The 23,204-nt window shown below is 37.4% G+C and overlaps 1 protein-coding gene across 2 annotated transcripts in view; it reads right to left on the bottom strand.

Moving 5' to 3' along the window:
- Positions 1–23,204, bottom strand: part of phf2 (PHD finger protein 2) — a 61,048-nt gene that overhangs the window by 25,375 nt on the left and 12,469 nt on the right. For both annotated transcript variants that reach the window (XM_017692819.2, XM_017692820.2), the window contains exons 2-13: positions 21,937–22,022; positions 21,426–21,540; positions 17,045–17,205; positions 15,446–15,587; positions 14,460–14,646; positions 10,034–10,196; positions 9,382–9,469; positions 7,744–7,850; positions 3,795–3,886; positions 3,345–3,434; positions 2,847–3,200; positions 1,408–1,524 (exon numbers count right to left, since the gene is read on the bottom strand). In XM_017692819.2, coding sequence (XP_017548308.1) covers positions 1,408–1,524; positions 2,847–3,200; positions 3,345–3,434; positions 3,795–3,886; positions 7,744–7,850; positions 9,382–9,469; positions 10,034–10,196; positions 14,460–14,646; positions 15,446–15,587; positions 17,045–17,205; positions 21,426–21,540; positions 21,937–22,022 — 1,702 coding nt within the window. The remainder of the gene's footprint in view (positions 1–1,407; positions 1,525–2,846; positions 3,201–3,344; positions 3,435–3,794; positions 3,887–7,743; positions 7,851–9,381; positions 9,470–10,033; positions 10,197–14,459; positions 14,647–15,445; positions 15,588–17,044; positions 17,206–21,425; positions 21,541–21,936; positions 22,023–23,204) is intronic.

The following is a 23,204-nucleotide window of genomic DNA, read 5'->3' as shown; positions in this document are numbered from 1 at the left end:
CCAGAATAGTCAGCTTACTAGTTTCTGACCTGAAAGAATGTTTATTAACTCTATTTTAAGTAGGCACAGCAGGTATAGTGTTGATACCATATAAACTGCCTTGCTGAAATGATTACTAAAGAAAGGTATGGGGATATCAATTAAGAAGATCCTCCACCTCAGCACAAGATGGTGTGTTGGGTGGTTCACTTTTTTTTTTCTTCCTTAAATCAGTTTGGCTACATCCCCTGCACCCATCATTAATTTGGCAATTAAAGCAGCCGCAATTGCACACGACATCACAGGTGCAGCAGGTGATACGTAACTTAGTTAACATCATTTTCACAAAGATGTTTACACAACAGATTCAGATCGCAATCTTTAGTTTTTGAACAAACTGGAAAGAACAAAATGTCCCTCATGAACTTGGCTTGTAACTTACTCGCTCACTCATTTTAGCAGGCTGAAAATTCTGCACAAGGAGGTCACTTTTTGATGTTTCTTAAGAGTAGTCCTATTATTTTACAAAAATCATCAAGCATTTGGTAAAAATAAATAACAAAGGCATAAAAGGCTGTGATCTATTTCTGTTACTTGTTACTACACAGTTTACACAGTTATTCTTCACTGGTTATTGTTGTTTAAAAGCTCTCTATAACTGCTGTAAATCTGTCTTTATTATGATATAAGCAGTTGTTTAGTGTTCTAGAAATACTGACTTATCCTCAGAAAACTGATCATGTTCTCAATAGCATATTGTTTTATTGTTCATCCTTAGTTGATAGTGATCAAACAGGAAAGACTGAAGACTCAGGGCTGATGACCTTGGTGAACATTTTTAGCCAAAATATTCCCTCCATCTGTAAGTGCTTGGGGAGCTGCTTGGACCAGGCCGCTTGGAGCAACTACAAACGTATCAAAGCCGCTTGGCATTGACTTTTCCACGAAACCAAAGCCCTCTAATATCTTCCGTTCACCAGAATTAAGCCTTTTTCTACAAAAGCCGTCCCATATAGTCCAACAATAACGACACAACATGCTTACTTTTGCGGCAGAAACAGAGGCATATGTAAATACTTACTGAGCGTGCCGGGGATATGACATAGAGTAAGAGAGCATTAGGTAAACTCTGAGCCTGGGTGAAGGGCTCTGCACTTGCTGCCTTTGATGAGCTCTGAACAGAAAGCATGACTGAGCCACAGAGTTATTTCTGCTGATTGCTTTGATCTGAGACGTGCAAATCACTTTTGGACGATTCTCGAAGCCACCCCCCACTTTCACTGCAACTTCTCAACTTGTTATGGGGCTTAATATCATTTGCATGGGCTTTCAAAGCTGGCTCTTGCCTTGGTTCTACATTAAAGGATCACCACCATGTTTGCTTTGTGGGGAACACCAGGATCAGATGCATTCTCTTTGCAGGCTCACCTTGTATTTCCATTTCGCTTCCGTCTTGTTTTTGTTGTGTTCTCGGATTTCGAACTTCTCAACGTCATTCTGTTTGTTCATCTCTTTCTCCATGAAGCTCATCATGGTCTTTGGAGGCTGTAAAATTGGCACCAGGAAGTGCTTAGTAGTATGTCTGAACAAAAATCTGTAGTTTTGTAGCTTTGATTGTAATCTTTGTGGTCTAAATATCATTGCTCAAAAAAGAAAAACTTCCACCATGAAAACAGTAATTTTATAGATGTAACTTTAAAAGGCTCAAAAGTTTAGCTTTTCAAATTTGTTTGTCATTCATCATTCATTTTTCTCTATTTTTTCAAATGGAAAGATAGATTTACAAGGTTTTCTTATGAAAGCAACAACATATTATTTGCATTATGTATACTAAGATTATGTGATTTTTGATGCATTCTGTTTAAGCAACAGGACACTTGAGGTTATCTGCTGCGGTGATTAGCATCTCTCTGGCATGGCTGCTCTTCCTAGCCGTGATGTTATTCACAATACTTTGACTGCTGTATTGCTTTTACACAACTTACAAAAAAAGGGGCCACAATACAAAAGCATCATAACACTGAAGTCTTCTCTGATTAGTCGTCATAACAATTCCAGTTAGGATTGGAATGAGAAAGATAGATTTTACAGAATGGCAGTTTGTAAATTCAATATCTTATAATAACTCTTAAATTAGACAAGCATCCTAGATTATCATACTAGATAAAATCCCCTAAATACTGCCCTAATTTTGTGCTAATGCCAGTAGGGGTTGTTAGTTGTAATATGTAGTTGTTACAGTTGTAATCTTCCACTTCTACTATTAGCCTTTCTAATGTTATTGGTTCTAGGCAAGTGTGTCAGGCAGTATTAGTTCACTATAGCTAGCATAATGGTATTAAATTTACAGTTGTGCGCAAAAGTTTGAACACCCCCAGTCAAGTGACATGTTTTGTTTTGTTTTTTTGAGTGAAAGTAAGTACACATTCTCTATAGAAAACAAACTTAAATATGTTATTTTTAGTAAAATGAAGAGCTACAATTTGTGTACAATTCATTTGCTGAGTTACACACATTAGAAAACGATTAGAAGATAAAATATAAAATGTGCCTTAACTTTTGCACAGGCCACATTTTTTTGTTTTATTTTTCTAAAATTTTAAATTCATCAAATAAACAGTAATTGTGCATTAAAATGTGCAGAAATGTGTTCTCTGTATAAGATGTGCTAACCTATTTTCACTTATATATAACCCAACAAAACATGTCATTTAACTAGGAGCACCATAAGACTGTTCTCATATTGCAAAACAGTACAGTATTTAAGGAATGGTTTACAGTACTTTTCAGACTGTTTGGTAAGAACTAACTGTTACATAATCTGTGTGATTGTATAGTCAGAAAAGAATTCTTCCAAATCCACTCACCTTTGCTTTTTTAGGCTGATCCATCTTGGAAAGTATGTCCTTGGCATGGGACTCCAAAGCTGCCAGGCTGGAAGGCTTTTTCTCAGGCAGTCCTCCTTCTTTCACTTTCTTCGCTTTCTTCTTCCCACCTTCCTTCACTTTGGGCACCTTTGGTGGCTTGGGTGCCTTGGGCATTTTGGGCGGTTTCGGTGGTTTTGGGGGTTTTGGAGCTTTCTTCCTGGCCAGTTTATCTCGTGGTGGAGTGGACATTAGCGTGGGAGACACAGGTTCTTCTGGCTCTGGTGGGGCTGAGGGGGGCTCCTCTGCTGGGGGCTTTGAGTTGCTAGGCTCACTCTTTATGGCTTTAGTTGCATTCTGGAAGACAAGAGACACAGTTGATTAAAGAAATAGTCTGGTGCTTTTTTCACATCAGGAGAAAATTGTATACATTTGATTTTTTCAAACAATTGCTTTACAAAACATAACAAATGCTGTAAAGACATGTACCCAAAATCTCACCTCTGCAATCCGAATCTCTTTGGCAAGGTCTTTAATGAGCTGCGTTGGCTTCATATTCTCAGGAAGCTCATCTTCGTGCTCTAGAAGGGCCTTATGTGAGAATAAGTGTTGATTAACAAAGCAATTCTAACACATTTGCAGTTCAGAAAGACTCTAGATCAACCTTAAAGAACTCATATCTTATATTTGTCCTCTATATTATTTTGAGGTCCACATACATGTAAATGATACTTCTTGTAACTGCAATAGAAATAGGCCGAGCTTCAAAACAAGCTGTTTACAGAGTTCAGTTTTCATATATGGGGTGTGTGGACTGGGTAGGGAACTGGTAACAGTGTCTACATATGAATTCAAACCCTTTGATTTAAACAAAAGCAAGGAAAATTAGTTTTTCTATGATGTTGCCTCTTCAAGAACACAAAACCTTCTAGAGCTTTAGTGTATACCTACCTGTTTTTTAGTCCATGATCTGAAGGCTCCGTTGATGATTTTGGCACCATGTACCAGGTAAGGGGCTGGTTGTTTATTTGACTTATGTAAACCTGCAAAATATGTATGAAAACATGAGTATTGCTCTTCATTGACATTTAACATTACTGGACTGGAGAGTATAACTGTCAAAAAGAACATATCTTTACAATATGGACCATAACATTTTATGTTTTATTTTTGTTTCCAACATGTTAAATTGAACAAATAAACAGTAACTGTGCAAAATTCTGCAAAATATGCAGAAGTATGTTCTCTGTAGAGGATGTGATATAAGTAATCTTCATTCAGAAAATCAATAAAAACGTACTTTGACCAGAGACGCCCAAACTTTATAGTGCTGTATTTGCCTTAAACCAACAGCTAAAAACACACCTAATACATAATGTTTTTTTTTTGCCATGTAAACATAACATGATAGCTAACAACTGTAAAAAATTGTTTCAAAAACTGCCATTAGCTCAAATAATTGCGATCAGGCAATTATGTAATAACTGTCACAGGCCTAAAACAAGAAAGTGACCACTTGTTCAAAAGGCTAGAGGACAGCTTACAAAAACTGTGCACCACTAGACTACAGTCTGTAAGTGTAAGTGTTTAAAACCCAAACATTGTCACTCTGACCAGAACTGCTTTAACAAATACACTTAAAAACCTCATTTAAAAACATTAAATATGGATGATTTCTTTGCCTCTGCTAAATGATCCTGGAACCTTTCCCAGCAACTTTTCCTGAAATTGTTAGCGGCGGTGCCTGGCTCTGTGGAACCGTCTGTCGGAAACACTCAGAGCATGACACACACTGCTGAAAGGTGAGGGGGGGCTTTATATCAGAAAGTGCACTGGCAACCATAGCCATAACAATGGCCATTCAAACATCAGACTGATTACTGTGATCTATGGGGCCCAAAAAAGTTGCATGGCTTTTCCTAGTGCATGCTTCAACATTGATTACATTGGACTGGATACACGGCCACTACAGGAAATACACTGCACACTGCATTTAAATTAATAACATGAACACAAAGTGAAAGCTGAAATGGTGGATGGAGAGAGGAGGGCCAAGGCTGGCAGGGGGCCAATGGGGCCTTTTGGGAAGAAAGCCAACCCCCCATTTACCTGCAGTCACAACGAGGATCTCAAAAAGATGACCCTGAAAACAGACCCCCCCAGTGTGCCTAGAGAACAAGTGTGGTCCTCAACCGCCTGGTGCGTGCGCATTCCATACACAATCTGGCTGAATTAAGGGAACGTGAGCAGTGGAGGAAAAAAAGAAATGGTGGAAATATAAACATTGTGCGCAGGACCAGCTGAGAGGAGTTTAAACACCGGGCTGTAATGGAGCAAGTGATTCTGCCTTTTGAAGCTAATCATCTGTGAACTCTGCGATGCACCGATCTAATGACTGCAATAATATTCCTGCTGAACGAACTCTATCCATCTGCTCAGCAGGCCTCTGCCAGAAGCAGGCAAAAGCCAAAGGCCCTTAGACCCACTAACTGAGGCCTTTTTAGAGTCCTCTAACTATAACTTGTACTGGGATTGGGCTGTATGGGATAGGGCCAATATAGGCGTTCAGGAGGATCGGCACCCACTGTGAGGCGCCAGTTAGAATGCAAGAGGTGGTAGGCCGAATATAAAGTTAACAGCTTTAGTGAAAAATCCTATTCACGCAAACATAAGTTTCAACATTGTGATGTTCTCGGCTGACTGTTACGTGTTCTTGGGAGTTTTTTTTACAGTCTCACTGGCTACTGATGAAGAGGTGAACTACGCCACCTAGTGGTCTTTGCAGCAGGCTGGGATTATGGCTGTTAGGGATTAACCGATTAACCATAACTAACAAATAGTTAAATGTTCGATCAATACTTAATAAGCAACTACCAACTCATATTTAAACTGGCAAAACTTTCATTAAACTTGAGGATCAGTTTTAATAATACTTTAATTTAATTTAATAATAATATAAGTGTGCAAGAATGCAACTTGTCCTTAGTGAAGCACTCTGGGTTTTCTGCCATTGACTCCAACCTATTTAATTTTAATGCCACAGCCATTGATAAAGGTATATTAAACCATCCTACACATAGCTTACATGATTTAGAGAAGCTACAGATACAGCAATGCTTTTTGATTCTCGTAGACACTGTGAGAATCTGGCTTGCCACCATTAATAACAAAACCACTAATTTTCACCTCCTGCATGAGATCCAGAGCCTGTTTTGTTAGATCAATTACAGCCAGATTTGTAAATTGTTGGCTTGTTTTTATTAGCCTGTAATGTAATTTTTGTTATGAACATATCAAACATAAAACCACATTTCCGTTCTTTTCTATTTGCCAAACCTGCAATATAAGCAACTGGCATTTAAAAAGAACTTCAGATAACACACAACAATTAAAGCAGTACATCCAAAGAATGAAGCAACTGGCTATTCAGCACAATGACTCATATAATTATACTAAAATATGTTGGTACAGGTGTAGCCGCAGCATTCAAATACAGTGCGAGTGCATTATCTCCATCATTAAACTGCACATACAAATCAGCCGAAATACAAACAATAAGCTGGCTGGCTGCAAATTTCAATCCTGGCCAATTGCGATCTCGCATCCCTAATTGTTAATGTGATCACGTGAAGGCAAGTGATAACTTATCATGATCTAGAACTCCGAGCATTTCTTCGTAGACTGGCAATATGGCTGGATTATTACATAATGGCTTTAATGTCCCTGGCAGAGCTGACAATAAAAAGGAATTAGACCACAATGATGACTATGAAAAAAACAAATTGCAGCCAAATTGAGTCCAGTGGATGAAGCAGTTTTAGAGGCTGGACTATGATTCTCAAAATCAAGTGATTTTTCTGTCAAGCATGCCATCAGTTTCCACAATAGACAGACACAAAAAGTTCATTACCAGGAGTAACTCACTTAATAAACCCACTATTCAAAAGCTGCAGCTTTTGAAAGAAATGTTAAAAATGTTTCTGGTCTACAGGTGTAATTAAAAAAGTGGAGTGGATGAGGGAGCTTCGTATGACTGTTGGTACTGAAACAGGCTTGTTTATTGTAAATCCAAAACATATATGATAATTCTGGCCACAAATTCTTAAATTTTAGCAACAAGATTCACTGGCCTGGTGGCCTTTGCGGCCAGTGGAATATTTTTAACTCTGTTCATAATTACTGACTGTAGCCCATCTGTTGATTTATAATTCATTAGCCCCCCTCTACCCTGTCCAATAATGACAGGGGACCACCACAGGGACCATAACTGATCAGATATTATTTGGGTGGTAGGCCTTTCTCAGCACAGCACAGGATATGGTAAAGGTGTGTTGACAGTAGTCCACCACCCAAAAATCTCAGCAAATGCAGCCATAGTCTCTTACTGTACAATAGCAAGGTGGAGCTACAGAACAGAGGATTCAAATACAGTGAAGTGCAATCATTACATATTTGCCTCCATCTGTGTCGAGTTGCATCAGATGCCACACAAGAAAATCTACTTAACAAGTATGCAGTTTTAGGTGAGTGTGTGATGACTCAGGCATGCTACTAGCATAGTGATAATTGGAGTGGTATAAGCTTCTGTTATTTGTTAGGAAGGATGCACCAAGACCATTTTTGTTAGGAAGGATGCACCAAGACCAGCTTCTGCTGGAGTTTAGTAAATATTACTACATTACACGTCATTCTCTAATACAGCTGACCAATGACATTGCAGACACATTGTCAGGTTCCATTTACTGGTGCATATGCATGTGTCAGAAGCACATGTACAGGTCAGAAACTGCCCTGAGGTTTGATGGACTACATTTAATGTCAGTGAAAAATACAGTAAATTAGATTTTTTGCCAAAATTTCGCAAAGCATCAGCATTAACATGAATGAGCGCAATACTCACTTCTAAATCTCTCCAGGTAGTGCCTCCCAGTGTACCAGCAGGCTGTCTCAAAGTTGGGGAACGGAGTGAGGCTGGCGACTTTCAGCCTTTTTTCCACTTCATATGCCCTGAGTGGGGGGAAGCAAATGGGCCTTCACAATGTGGATTAATGAAAAGTGCACTCAGAGCGAAAGCCACCAGTGCACAGATGTGAGAAGCACTTGAGCCTGCCAGAACAGATGCCCTTGACTTTGACTTTTTTTATTTCATCGTTACAGGGGCTGCAGCTGAGAATAGAATGGGGTTTGATGCCTGAATGCTTCCAAGATAAAATCAGTCATTAGTCTGTATCGCATTGCAAGTTTCATGGAGAAGGAGTAAAACACATCAAATCTGGAGAAAAGTTTTCCATCATGACACATCACCCAACCTCGCCAGGGGATTATCTTCACCCTGCAAATACTGTTGACCTCACAATGATCTGATCTGATTATGATTCTCTAGGAAAAGAGCAGCTTGACATCTCAGATTCCACCACAGTTCAGTCGACTTTGATTATTTTGTTTTATTTCAGAATTATATTTTAAAAATAAGTTGTATGCAACTTTGGTGTGCCCGGTCAAATGACATGTTGATTTTCTACGTGAAAATAAGTACACATTCTTTACAGGGCGCACACTGCACATTGTAATACACAATGACTTTCTATTTGCTAAATTGATCATGTTATGTCTGTAACAGGTATAGCACATTTTACATTTCATGCTTTATTTTATTTAACTTCGAAAATAAGCATAAAAGTGTGCATGAAAATCTGCTGAAAAAAGCCAATATTGTTGTTCTCAGTATGAAGGATGTGTTCACTTATTTTTACTTAGAAAAATGAACAAAACAATTTTGACTGTGGACTTTTGCATATTATTGTACACTTAATACTCATATGTGACTTGAGGAATTAGAATGCAATAAAAACAATGGCCTGATTCATCAACAGTTCTTAAGAAGAAATTTCTTCTTAAAACATCACTTACACAGTTTTCACAAAGATTCTAACATTCACCAAAGTTTTCTTATTTGGGATTTTTTTTTAGGTAACAGAATCTACACACACACAAACACACACACACACACACACACACACACTCACACAAAGAGCACAAAGGTGTGAACAGTTCTGCACTTTAAGAACACATCATGAAACTGAAGTAGGCTTTTTCTTAGGACCTTTCTCAAGAACAAATAAAAAAAAAGAGGAAGATATTAGTGAAGAGGCCCAGCACCCCAAACATTTTTTAAAATTAGTTTTTGAAAACACATAAAAATGTTATCTTGAGATGGTTATAAGTGCAAACTTTATTGAATATTACTATAATAAATTATGATTTGATTAACCTGTCCAGGCTGTAACCTGCCTTCCGCCCGATGACAGCTGGGATAGGCTCCAGCACCCCACCGCGACCAAGAAGGAGAAGCGGCTTAGATGTGTGTGTGTGTGTGTGCGTGTGTGTGTGTGTGTGTATGTATTATTTGATTACAAAATTTCAAAACAGATGCATGTTCAAATCATTGTTGAAGTCTACCATATTTTACTTTAAGCATTGCACAAAAAAAGAGAACCTAAACACTAAGAGAGCACTAAAAGCTCTAAAGGACACTGACCTCATCTGCATCTCAACACTCATGTTGTGGACGAAGTGGCCAGAGAAGGCCAGGCAGTCCACGGGTGTCAGCACTGCATTAATCCAACCTGCAAATAACTGAGAGCATGAGCATCTTGGCAGTACTGTAAGACATATTTCCTTGAATTTCCTTGAACTGTATGGATTATTCTTATGGGTTCATTATTATTGTTGTTGTTGCTTTTCTTATAAATATTTTTATTTGTCTATCTACCAATGCTGTATATTCCATCTATTATTATCAGTATTATTATTATTATTATTAACAGTAGCACAACTAATAGTGCAACTGCATGACTAATCCAATTCAATACTACAATGTAATGCAAAAAGTGTTTTTTAAAAATGAAATCTCTTAACTCTTGTCAGTGATTGGAGAAGTGACCGAAACTTACTTTCTACCAGAGCACTTGCCAAGACTGTATTAATAATTTTTCTATAGCTCTGAATGGCTAGCTAGCCAACACACACCTATTTATTCTCCATAATAAATACAACTGAGCGCATGCCAGTTAGATAGTAATCAGAATAAATAATCAATGTTTGGTTGATATGTGCTGATCATTTCACTCTGGTTTTAGTCTTACACATGTCTTACACTGTATTTCTGACACGCAGCCTGGACTGCTCACCTGACGGGATGAAGAGCGTTTGGCCTTGCTTCAGCGTGCACTTATAGCATTTGTCCACCTGGTCGGCGAAGAACATTTCAGAGTGATTGGAGGAGGATCTCCAGCGCTCATACAGAGACAGGTTGGCTGAGGTGGGTTTGATCAGGAAAAAAATCTTCTCCCCCTAAAAACACCAGCACATTGTCACCAACATCATACTATTCAGTGTAAACACAAGTTATTACTTATTATAAGTTATGACTGTAGCAGCGTTTGTATTGATAGATCTATGTGTTGCTGGACTGTGATTCAACCCAGAGCTTTACTGTTTACTGTTTACATTATACACAGACAACCAAAGTCAAGGACACTTGAGTGTGAGAGATGCAAGTAGATACTTCAACACAAGAATTAACAGAACTGTTAGTTCCTTATCAGAACAGAAATAAAATGCAATTTCCATTGGTTTTAGAGGTTCTTTAGATAAACCATGAATATAACGTTGATGGAATATATTCTGATGGATTATATAGTTTTCCAAACTGAAAACAAACTGGATGTTCATAGGTGAGCAAGCAACATTTAGAAAGGTGTTTTTATTGGGATTACATTATATTTTTCATTCTGGCAGTGCTGTGCTGGTAGTGCTGTTTTTATCTCGGTATGTCCATCTTTGTGGAGAGGTGTGTATTGCTTTCACAGCAAGGGGTTCTCACCCCTTATCACTCAATAGCAGCTCAAAACAGAATCACAACATTTCAGGAGATCCAATAGTGTCCCAGGTAACTGGATAGCAGAGTTACTGGGAACAATAATTTATTTTATTTGATTATTTTAGTTTAAAATATGTCAACTGGTGGCCTGCAGAAATAGGCTAAAGTGATACATTAGAGAAAAAACAAATTTACACAATTTTGCCTCCAAATGTAGCCTGATCAACCAGGATATGTGTAGGGTCTTAAGTTTGCTTCTTTAGATTTATTTTTGGAGCTACGAGGCTAATCTAGTTAACATGTAATGCAAATGCACTAATTAACATTGTACTAACAGCATGCCTAAGTTTTTAGCACTTGCACATTGAGCCAACTCATCTCAAACAGACTTGCTTAAGTTACACTTGATGACATACTGTTATTCACATTTTCATTTACACATTTTGATACTCTGGTGGGCTGTAAGCTTCCATTAGCTTCATAGGTCCAGTGCAAAAATAGAGAAGCCACAAATATTCGAAATGGCCAACTACATTTGTGGTTTGGAAGAAAAAATCATTCTGAATTAGTAATTTGAGGTTCTATACAAGGAAAAAGCAATGTATGAAAATTCCTGTTTGCTATTCACTGACTAGGAGAAAGAACCGGGATTTCTTGGGACAGTGATGGAAACCTTTATGCTGCTCTTGGTCACAAAATCTCAACCCAAATGACCTGTTATGGGAGATTTTGGAGTGGCCACTCAAAACAGCTTTTTATTCACCATAAGAAAAACAGTAAATGGTGGAATTTAGTGTTTCATCCCTCCAGTAGAGCTCTGCAAAGTTTCTGCCAAAGCCCACTGACGTTCTTCTGGCAGCCTGTGGTGGCCCAGCGCTCTATTAAAATATTTCATGTTGGTGTTTCCTTTCCATGTTTTCCTTCAGTTTGGGAGTTACCTCCACTGTAACTGGAAGCTATACAAGACTCTTACATGCCTGGGCGTTCTGGGTGTCAAAAACGCAGTCTTACACTCTTTCACTGGCTGTTTCTTAATATTTTTTTTTTTGGATAATGATTTCCGAATTACTTTCACCCCAACAACCCACAGAATAAAAAGTTGCTGCTGTTCCTGTTGGTGTTAAAAGTAAGTGGAAAGTTTCTGGTGGCCTATTTGACTGCACATTACAGCATTAGATTTGTGGAAGAAATGAGTGACGAACCTTTCGTTCAGGTTTATATAAAATATCTTGCAGAGGAATCGATGAATCACTAAATGAGTCATGACCAAAAGTTTTCAAACTAAAAACAGCTTACTAATTTTCTTATTCTGTCAGAGAATGTGTTCTAAATCTCACAGCAAAACAAGTAGTGGTCAGTGGGGCTAAAGCTGACCAAAAGTGTAAGCTGTGGTAACGACTGCTGAACACACAGACATAACATCGTGGCAAAGCACTGTCTGTGCTAGTTCACGTGTAAATGTGGTTGAGGTTTGGGCAAAACAACATGTTTTAAAGTGATAGTTCAGCAATAAAACCGCATTTAAACAACTGTCTCCTTAAACATAAATGCAGCATTTCAGCAGAGACATGTTTGGTATCTGAAATTTGCTACTGTTTTTTGCACTGTGAGGCTCAATTATCTAAGAACAAATTGATGCTTATATCCCACCCGTTAGTACTGTGCAAACGGCTTGCCCAAATCTTCTCACCTTTACCTCAAACTATCTTGTGCTGTCAAGTGACCTTAAGCAGACTTGCTAACTAGAACATAAAGGAACTATCACTAAGGGCAACTGCGCAGAAAATCATCTCCATAGCAGGAGGTGGCCTGTATTTTAAATCAAAGAAAAAAGCTGGACGGCCTAGGCTGCCAGCTTGGCAGACAGCTATGGGATAATGGCTTCTGCGCTACAGTTAGTCTTTAAAATGTATGAAAAATGACAAATTGAACCATCTGTTGTAAACATGCCGACTCATATGCTACAACAGGCTGCAGCAGTCTCTAGAGCAAGATTTTCCAGTTTTATGACCGGTAAAGCTCTTCTTATGATGCATCTTGAAGGTTGGAGGAACATTTGAAAAACTACAAACACTTAAACACCGTCACATCTTTGTTACACAACTGTCCACTTGTGGAAAACGAGGAGGAGGCGACAGCGTGGAGCGAATTATTCAAATGGCACGCACTTGGTTAGCCTCAGCAAGCTAATCAGCTAGCCGTGCAAACTTTGCAATGCAAAACATTTTTAAGAGGTTTGACCACAGCATATATAACGTGTATGAGTAATTAATTTATCTGGCTATAAACTTGATGTAGAACCGTGATGTAGTGCATTTCTTACTGTTTGTCTTACTTTGTTAGCTGTGTGGCCTTTAGCATGCTAATGAACCAGCTAGCAGAGTAAAGTGACAGAGCTGTTTTAGCAGTCATGGATAACAGATGGAATAATTTGTATCCTAAAGCCCAGCAAATTGAATGTTATTGTTTTGAAATGTTTTTTTTTAAAGCTTTTAGCTTCTAAGCATTTTAAAGTAGTTTATTGCCGCAGTTCTCTGTCCACCATTACTTTTGGGTTTGAAAAGAAAAATGCATCAGGTCACTGATTCCTGGGCAATTTCTTAAGCTAGCCGACAATGGTGTTCACTGCATCCCTCACCCCGCTGACCATTTGCTGAATACCTTTCACTTGAGCTAATAAAGTAATGGAACAGCCCCTAAAATGGCACTGGGGACTCCCCCCAAGGGGAAAGGATGAGGCCAAGCGGACGAGGGTTGGTGCTGAAACGGGGAGATTGTGGAGGGTACTTGAGAGCAGTATTTGCATGAAATATCTGTGTAATGCATGTTGGTTATCGAGTGAGACAATACTGATGAATGAAAAAACAGAAAGGACACAAAATCAGATGTAAAGTATGTTATTTGAATGGCCTACAATGTTGAAATGTCTGTGTTTAACCTTAACCTGGCACAAAAGAGTGAAATCACATCTCCGACAGCTAACCTAACATAGAAAACCCCATAAAGGCACTAATGCAAATAAGAATGTTGTCATGGTGGATAAATGAAGCCCCACAGAAGTGAACCTTTACACATTAAACCTTTACACGTTTCAGTAAAATGAAATCTGCGGTTGTTCGTAATTGTAATGACAAAAAGTCCATTAAATGATTGTTTTATCACCATGAGCACCTCCTCTCGTGTGTCACTAGGCTGAGCAGGCAATCTGAAAATTCTCTCTAATGGCCAACCACTCATACCATTTTAACATGGTCCATTTGCAAAAAAAAGCTCTGCAAAAGACAGACTAACATCAGTGGGCCCTAAAACTCACCAGATCAAAAAGCATCTCTTGAAATAAATGGAATATCAACATACTGACAGTTTAATCAATTCAGTCAGCTGTAACATGTGTAAGCTGTTTTTAAATATTACCTTTTTTGACCACAGCTAAACAAAATTCATCATTCAGTAAACACTGCTAAACTGATCACATTCTGGTATGTACTAACAGCAGCGACACAAAACAAGATTTGTATCCAGTTATACTTTTAAAAATAAAGGTGCCTTTGGAGCGACTTCATTAAGAACATATCATTTTTCTAAATGTGTAAATGCAACTAAAGAACTAGGTTATATACCAATTACAGGTTTTTCCCAGAGTCATACATACCTAGCAATAATCCTTTATGAACCTTTACTTTTAGGTGAAAAGGCAGTAACAGATAAAAAAAAAAATCCTTTCAGAAATTCACCTTTAAGACATGGTACCACACAGAGGCTCCACCATTCTCGATGTGGAAGTCAGTGTAGCTGTCCTTCACACAGATCAGACAGTATTTGGTTACTTTGGGCTTCCCCAGCAGAGCATCGTCTGGCCAGTAATTCTCCACCCAGGATAATCTCCTCACGATCAGTGGACTCTCCACAATACTGGCCATTCTGGACAGTTACACAAAAAAATTTTAGTTATTTTTATTATTCCATACCATTTAAATATCTGTTTCAATTAGAATTTATTACTTACATTTATGTGCAAGTATTAGAGTTTTAACAGATGTCAAGAAATTTGTGTTGTTTTCTCTATTTATTCATGAAAAGAGAACTTTTTAACTTTTTCATCTATGCACTCGCAGTACTACTGGCCAGCTATACACCACATTAAAGTCCCTTGTCATTTTATCCTATTTAAATGTCTGTTTCAAATGACTTTCAATATATTTTTTATTACTCACATTATATTTTACATTTTCAATAAAAGCGCACACTTAGATTCTACTGTTTTTTACTTCTGCAGTTCATCACTTTCAATGATCTGTTTCAACTGACATTCAGTATATTTTTTCAGTAGATGCTACTGAAAGTCTATTTCTTTGCTGAATTTAAAAACAACCCATAAAATATAAAATGTGCGATTAATTACACACTGGCCATATTGTATTTTTTTCCAATATGTTAAATTGAGCAAATTAAACACTAATTGTGCATTTAAGTGTGCACACAGAGAGGACGTGTAGAAAATGTATTTTCATGTAAAAAATTTGCAAAACATTTGAGCAGATTTTGCGTACAAATGTTATTGACAAAATACATTTTCAGGTGGTTTTCAATTTTGTTTAGTTCATTATTTCCTTTTTTTGATATGTTGATGGTTTGCATCACTACACAAATGTACCAACAGTTCTCCCAGACTGTATTACGCTTATAACCAACGTCAGAAATATGATCCAGCCCTGCTCACCTTGTGTCGGAAAACTCCAGATTGATCACGTTTAATACTTTCTTTCTGTTTGTGCTGTAATAATAATCCACAAATTCCTTTAGCTTCATTTTGCTGTCAGTCTGTTTGGTGACATCGACAACATCCACAAGAACATCAGGCCCTGGAAAAAAAAAGGAATAATATTGAATAGTGGAAAAGTGAACTCACTCACTATTATGGTCAATAATGACCCATAACTGATAAAGAAGAATTTCAATGCTTATCTTTCGGCATGCAAAGGTGCCCTCTAGCGAAAATACATCAGGGCTGTTTCATTTAGGATATGATGTCAGTGCAAGGTATGTTAAAAATACATACTACAAATATATGCCCTTTAATAAAGAATAAAATAAGGAGGGAATTTCTTATTGTTTGTATTGTTCAGCTTTCTATTACAAGAAAAGTAAGCACTTTCAGTTCTGTAAGCACGTTCATTTGACAAACACACAGTCCTACTAATAAAAATAATAATGTGTACCAAAACTCTCTAGTCAACACTGCACATTTGGGAAAAACTGGCAACAGAGTGAAATTTGCTAGTTTATTAGTGCTGTTTTGTGCTTGAATGCAGTTACAAAAACAAGTGTGTTTTACTAATGGTTGTTAAGGCATGTTTAAAAGTTTGTAGACACCTGCTCACTCAACATAACTCATGAAATCAATGGTATTAGTAAGATGTTTTTATCCTGTTTGCATATTTGCATCTGATTGCATTCACAACAGCAATAGTGAGGTCAGCTGCTGGTGTTTAATGATTAGCTGTGGATCACAAACGCCACTCCAACTCATTTCAAAGATATTATATGGAGCTCCATCACTCCAGACAATGCAGTTCCACTGCTCCACAGCCCAAAGCTAGGGGCTTTTATGCTCCTCCAGTAGATGCTTGGAATTAGGCATGGTGACCTTAGGTTAATGTGTGACTGCTCCAGGGTCTCCATGCTATGTGCGCACCACTGAACACCTGTCAGCAATGGGTGCACCTTAAAACTATCTAAGAAGTAGCATTACTCAGGAGTCAGGAGGATAAACTTGCAAAAACATGGTGTCTGTGTGCTGCTGTGAGTCACCTTGTAAAGCCTAAAATGTAACAATCAGAGGTGTTGGGTCAGATTTTGCGGGAGGTTTTTGAAGCTACATGTTACCTTCACAGGCACAAGCTCAAAAGGAAGGTCAAGGTAAGGTTAAGATAAGTTGACAACAGTAGAAAATTCACTTAAATCCTCAAAAGAAACGTCCCTCACCAGGTTCTTTTTGAATAATTTTTCAGTGCTCTCACAATTATTAGACTCATCCACTCAGGGAAAGGTTCCAAAGTAGCTTAATTCACTAATTAAAAGGGTTGTTTGGACAAATAGTGTATAATTCTTCTTAAATGGGCACTTAAGTTACTTCCTTTTTGGTTTAGCCGGCAGTTGTTGTAAGCTATTATTATGTAGTCTGCTGTGATTAGTGCTTAACCATTAGCATTTTGGTTATGTGCTTTTTGTGCCACTTTATGTTGTACTGCTGTTAAACGCTAAGTGCATGATGTCACTGTGATAAGTGTGACCTCTGACAAGTTAACTGTGTTCTTACCAACATAGTTTTCAACATCACTGACGTAGAAGGTGGGTGCAGGCATGGTCATCCCCAACCCCTCCTTCTTCTGGATCAGAATGGGTTCATTAAAGCTGTTCTCCTCCAGATAGTCCACAGTCAGCTGACACCCACTAAGCTTGACCACCACATCCTCTGAGCTGCAAGGAACATCATCATAGTTAGCTTCTGGGAGATTTTAACCTATTAAACTCCTGTTATCTTGTCCACACAGTTCTTCACTTTCATACTCCAGAACTGAAACCCTAGTTTCATCATAGTTACTGAATAATAAGTCTTTAAAAACTAGTCCAGGGATTTTATTCCAATCAGGAACAACAATCAAGAGCAACAACTAACAGGAACAATAATTTCAGCACATTTCCCAGTAACACTTTACATTAAGAGTCGCCAATCAAACATTAATTATATAATAATCAACTATTAATTTCCCATTATTTAGCTATTAGTTAACTCTTCATTAAGCATGAGCTATTACTTAGTAACTGATTAAGCACTTATCAATTAGTAATTGTGTACACTGTTAGTTGATAAGTTAGTTTGGCTACTTGCTCATTATCTGTTTACTAACTGCTGCTTATTACATTGTTAATGAACTAATAAGTATTTTTATTCATATAAAGAAGTAACATGATAACTCACTAGTGCCTATGTGTTAGTCCCATTAATTCTCTGTTAATTAACTTTCCATCACGTCCGTATATTCAGTTGCTTCACTTCTCTCACATTGGTTCTTGTTCATTAAAGATGCTTATGGTCACGTCTAACCGTAAGATGAGCGCACACAAATTCCCTGACAGTTTTGTTAGTCATCACTTTCATCTGTGGCATATCTGTATGAACTAACTCATATCTGGTAGAAGTGCATTTTAATTTTCAGCATAAACGCTGGATATGTGGTTAACTAACCAAAACTATTATCAACATAATCTGTAATTGCAAAAATAAGAACAACAATAGAAAATATCAATATTAAAAAAAAACTTTTCATCTTTTCTTGTCTTTTTCTTGTAGTTTACATTTTGATAATTGTATATGTGTGTTGAAAAAGAAGATAAAGCGGTGAGTTTTTTTTTCTTTTGTTTTTGGTAATTCCAATATTTTTTCCTCTGTAGAGTTTTGAAGGTGCAAATGTGTATGCATTTTGTATTTGTATTTTGGAAAGTTACAAAGAAACAGAAATATTTCCTTCTTTCATTTTTAATAAAGAAGATGAACAGTTTGTGACTTCTGTTTGGTTTATTGAGTAAAATCTCTCAAAATAAAAATGTCATTTCAGAACGTATGTGTGTTTTCCACTTTACTTGAGGGGACACAAAAACAAGTAAAGAGCAATTAATTTATCAGTAAGTAGTCGTAGTTTTGTAGTTTTAAACATTAGTTCATAATGTAATTAATGGAAAATGTTGTCACTTTACTTGAAGGGACACAAAAGCAGTAATGAATGATTAAGTAAGAGGAATTTAAGAAGTAATGGTCAAAATGTAAAGATCTAATGGTCATTAACCATCAAAGTTGCGTAAAAAAGCATGTTTTATTGCCTTTTATAAGGTATGAACTGCTCTTTGTCTGTTTCATAACAATTTTGTACAATGTGGAAACAAGTGGAGATTTGAGCAAAATTGATAAATCAGCTTCAATGCATGAAAGCAGCCTAACAATGCCTAATTTACATATCATTTACATGAAGCACACACTAATTCATGCAGATGTTTCAGTAGCCAGCTAATAAAATGGCAGGGTTTGGCATGAAAGCTAATGGCCGTGCTCGTGGGCAGAGTTTGATGTCCAGCAGTGAGTGCAGTCCTCCCCTGCTGACCAAATTTAATAGTATTAAAATGACAACAACTGGAAAAAAATAAAATGCGAAATAAACAAAATAATCTGTTGTTAACATAGTAGAGTGATTGTTTAGTGCAATTAATTCCCTAAAATAAATGCTGTATTATTGCAGTGTATGACAACAAAAGCACAGTGTAATGTGTCTTTGAATGGAACATGAAGTAGTTGCAGCATTTGTTTATATCAGTGCACATGTAAAGTAAGTACATCCACTTTTGTACTGGACTGCCATGCACACAAATTAGTATTGTTCATATTTTCTATTGTTGTTCTTATTTTTGCAATTACAGATTATGTTGATAATAGTTTTGGTTAGTTAACCACATATCCAGCGTTTATGCTGAAAATTAAAATGCACTTCTACCAGATATGAGTTAGTTCGTACAGATATGCCACAGATGAAAGTGATGACTAACAAAACTGTCAGGGAATTTGTGTGCGCTCATCTTATGGTTAGACGTGACCATAAGCATCTTTAATGAACAAGAACCAACGTGAGAGAAGTGAAGCAACTGAATATACGGACGTGATGGAAAGTTAATTAACAGATAATTAACATGACTAACACATAGGCACTAGTGAGTTATCATGTTACTTCTTTATATGAATAAAAATACTTATTAGTTCATTAACAATGTAATAAGCAGCAGTTAGTACACAGATTATGAGCAAGTAGTGTACTCAATTACTAACTGATAAGTGCTTAACCAGTTACTAAGTAATAGCTAATGCTTAATGTAGAGTTAACTAATAGCTAAATAATGGGAAATTAATAGTTGATTATTGTATAATTAAGGATTGATAAGCGAACCTTAATGTAAGATGTTACCCATTTCCCCATAATCTCCCTGACAAGAACATAAAACCTGATGCATCATCTAATATAGATCTAAGAGTTAATGCAGTATTCCTTTAGGATTAATAAGAGAATAACAAACCTAGAGTTTAAGAGGAAGGAGTTGAAGTGGATGTGTAGTGTCACTATTTTTTGGGGTCTCTACAAGGATGATTAGAGAGCGCCATCTACTGACATGTTGAGGAACTGAGAGACTGGGAATATCTCAAAAGCTTAAATAAAAATAGATCTGAAAAGTACGTTTTGAACTAAAGTGATAGCAGTACATTTTATTGATTATAAGGGTTACATAATATATCATTTGTTCTATCACCATACAGGCCTTAAAATCATCATCTTATATCACAAAACGCTTCAATATGCAAATGATCCCTCTAACCACAGTGTTTTTACAGGTACAGATGAGTTTTGATGCAGCAAGGAAGTCCAACGAACATAAATCATTTTGGTCAAAATTATGCTTTTCCATCTTTAATCATATTATATCATAAACTGAACAATGCATATTTAATATACTGTGACGCACATCACAATTTTAACACATCAATATAATCATAATATGGTATTTTATCCATACTGTGCATCCCAATAATTATGGATTAAAAGTTAGTGACTTTATATGTGATTATAAAAATCGTTTCTAAAAGATACTGAAGGTTGAAGGTGACATGTTCTACATTCTTCTTGTATTTTTGCTGCACTTTTTAAATTATTTTAATATTATATTAATATAATATCACATAATATTCATCAGAAATAGTTCATTTTTACATGACCATTTTCCACCTTAGAAGTAAACTGCTGGTTTTGTTATTGTGCCTTTAAGTCTAACATATGTAAATCATCTCTGTTCAATTATTACTAATTAAATATTATATATTAATTTAAAAAGCTGCTCTGACTGAAACATTCCTTATATCTTTAAAATGAATGGGTGGAGCTAAACTGTTCTAGGCTAAATTTCTGGCTCTTGTTGCCACTTCTATACATGCTGTATGAACCAGGGAGCGAATGGAACAGGCAGAAGCATTTTTCTGCTCTCTTATTAAAATAGCATTTGGAATTCCATGATAAACTTACATGAAAAACCTGTTCATACATTTGTTACAAGAAGAACTGATTACTGTAATGCTCTTTCTAATGGGCTTCCTAAGAAAACAATCCATCCAGCTACAACACAGCAGCATTGATTCTAGCAAAAACAAAAAAAAGAGAGCTCACATGACCCCTGCTTTGAAAGAGCTGCACTGGCTACCTGTATCTATTAGGATGGTTTTGAAGTCCTACTACTAGTTTTAATACTCTAAATGACCTTGCATCCACTTTGCATTATGTGATCTTAGGCACAGCAGGGCCGAACGGTGCCAAGCACAGAAGGTAGCCATTATAGTGGCATTTCCACATGGACACGGTTCAACACTGAATGCTTCTAAACATTTTTTTTCAACATGGTTAACTAACCATGCTCAGGGCCACAGAACCCTCCACTGGGATGAAGTCTTGATGGACTGTCCAGGGAGTATCCTGCCTTCCACCCAGTGACCTCTGGGATAGGCTTCCCCCGCGAACCATAAGGATAAGCGGCTTAGAAAATGTGTGTGTGTGTGTGTGTGTGTATCATTATGATATGGGCCCTTTAAAGACAAGTGAGTACCGCCATACCTGGGAAACGTGCGGCTGCGGAGCTCCTTTATAAAAACCTGGCTGCCGTTCTGAACTGGTTTGACGTCCCCGCTCTGTCCCGTGTCATGTTTATTCCAGTTCTTTTTCTTTTTCACTGCAAAGGAAAATGCCCAAGGCAGAGAAAAAAAGTAGCTGAGCTTAATGTTCCTGAGGCACAGCCACAATAATGCACATTTATTCCACTGACCTATTCTGAATTCATAATCAACTACATTCTTTTACAGAGAGAAAAAGAACACAATTCAGTATACAAAGAGTGCATTAAGAGGGCCAAACTTACAGATGGAGATACAAGGCATGAGTTTCCAAGAAATAGCTTCAAAGATAAATCACTGTCTAGAGCAAAAAAACTGTAAACTACATGGCTTTCTCGGGGCCTGTAGGTTTAAATTGTATACAGCATTCATATACAGTAATGTGCCCCAATGAAAGTAAATTGCTTTTAATTATGCACAGTATACTCTGTAAGTGAAGCAGTGAAGGTACTCACAGGTGGATTTGCCGTGTGTTTTCTCACAGTTGGGACAGTGATAGATATCAATGTCGGGTGCGTCATCCTCATCCACTCCAACACAGCTGCAAGACAACAAAACACATCACTTCAGAAGAGTTGCCCAGTCGCTTCCATGTCAATGTCACTGCTGCGCAGAGAATGGTCCACCATCCACATAATATCTGGTAGTGGTCCCTTTTCCACAAAAGGAAAAGAGGCGAGTGACACATTTCACAAGGATGATCTAGAGGCAGTAAGTGCAAACCTACAAAGTGCACCTATAAGGTAGATGTTTCTGATAAAAAAGGCCAGTGAGTGTAGCTACAAGGTGGACATATTTGCCCTTTTTTCAGTTAAATACAGTCTGATGTGCTCACTGAAACACAAATGTGAAGAGTATAAAACAAATACCAGTTCAATTCAGCCTCTGATTTACCCTTTCATTTGCTCATGTGCAAAAAGAAAAAAAAGGTCATTTTCTGGGTGCTGATTTTGTCCGCTAATAACCACTGCTCTCATCTACTGTCTCTGTACAGGGGGTGGAGTAGTGGGTGTTGTCACTGTGCCATTTTGGACAGCTTAACAATGGGGGCAGCTGAGCACAGTATAGAGACTCTACATGTTCTGCTTTTTAAGCTTGTGTCCACTGAATGTCTGATATAGTCACAAAATCAGGTGCATGTGGCAGCCAAGCATGTCATTACACAGTAAGGTTTAATACAGAAACCACTGCATTTAATACAGAAACCACTGCATTTCACAGTGCAGTACATTTGCCACTACTAGGATGATGCTAATTTCCACTAGCCTGGTAATGGGAACTTCAGTGTTCATCACTGTTAGCATCAAGCTAACAAAGAGTCCCACTGTCAGAACCATTCCCTGAAAGTTCCGACAACACATCGTAAATCCAGTGAGTGTGGCCTGTTCATTATGCTTCCCGATCAGAAACAGCATAGCTTGACTTTCTTAGTTTAAAAATGAAGCACAAATCTCACTTACCTTTCACTTTGAAAGAGTATTTATCTTGACTGACCAGTATAAAAAACTTACCAAAAATAAGGGCTTTGCTCTAGTAAGACATTTAGTTTTATGCTGAAATGTTCAAAACAACACGTTAGCGACTTAGCTAACCAGCTGCATTTATCTTTCTCTTGCGCTTTATTTATCTATTTCATAAAAAATGACATTAAAGTAGGCTGACCTGCTAACAGGTTAATTACGCTCCTTCAGAAATGTTCGGTTAGAGGCTTTGGGTTTCAATT

The sequence above is a fragment of the Pygocentrus nattereri genome, chromosome 21 (assembly GCF_015220715.1).
Source record: "Pygocentrus nattereri isolate fPygNat1 chromosome 21, fPygNat1.pri, whole genome shotgun sequence".
NCBI lineage: Eukaryota > Metazoa > Chordata > Actinopteri > Characiformes > Serrasalmidae > Pygocentrus > Pygocentrus nattereri.
This window is presented reverse-complemented; position numbering and strand designations above follow the sequence as displayed.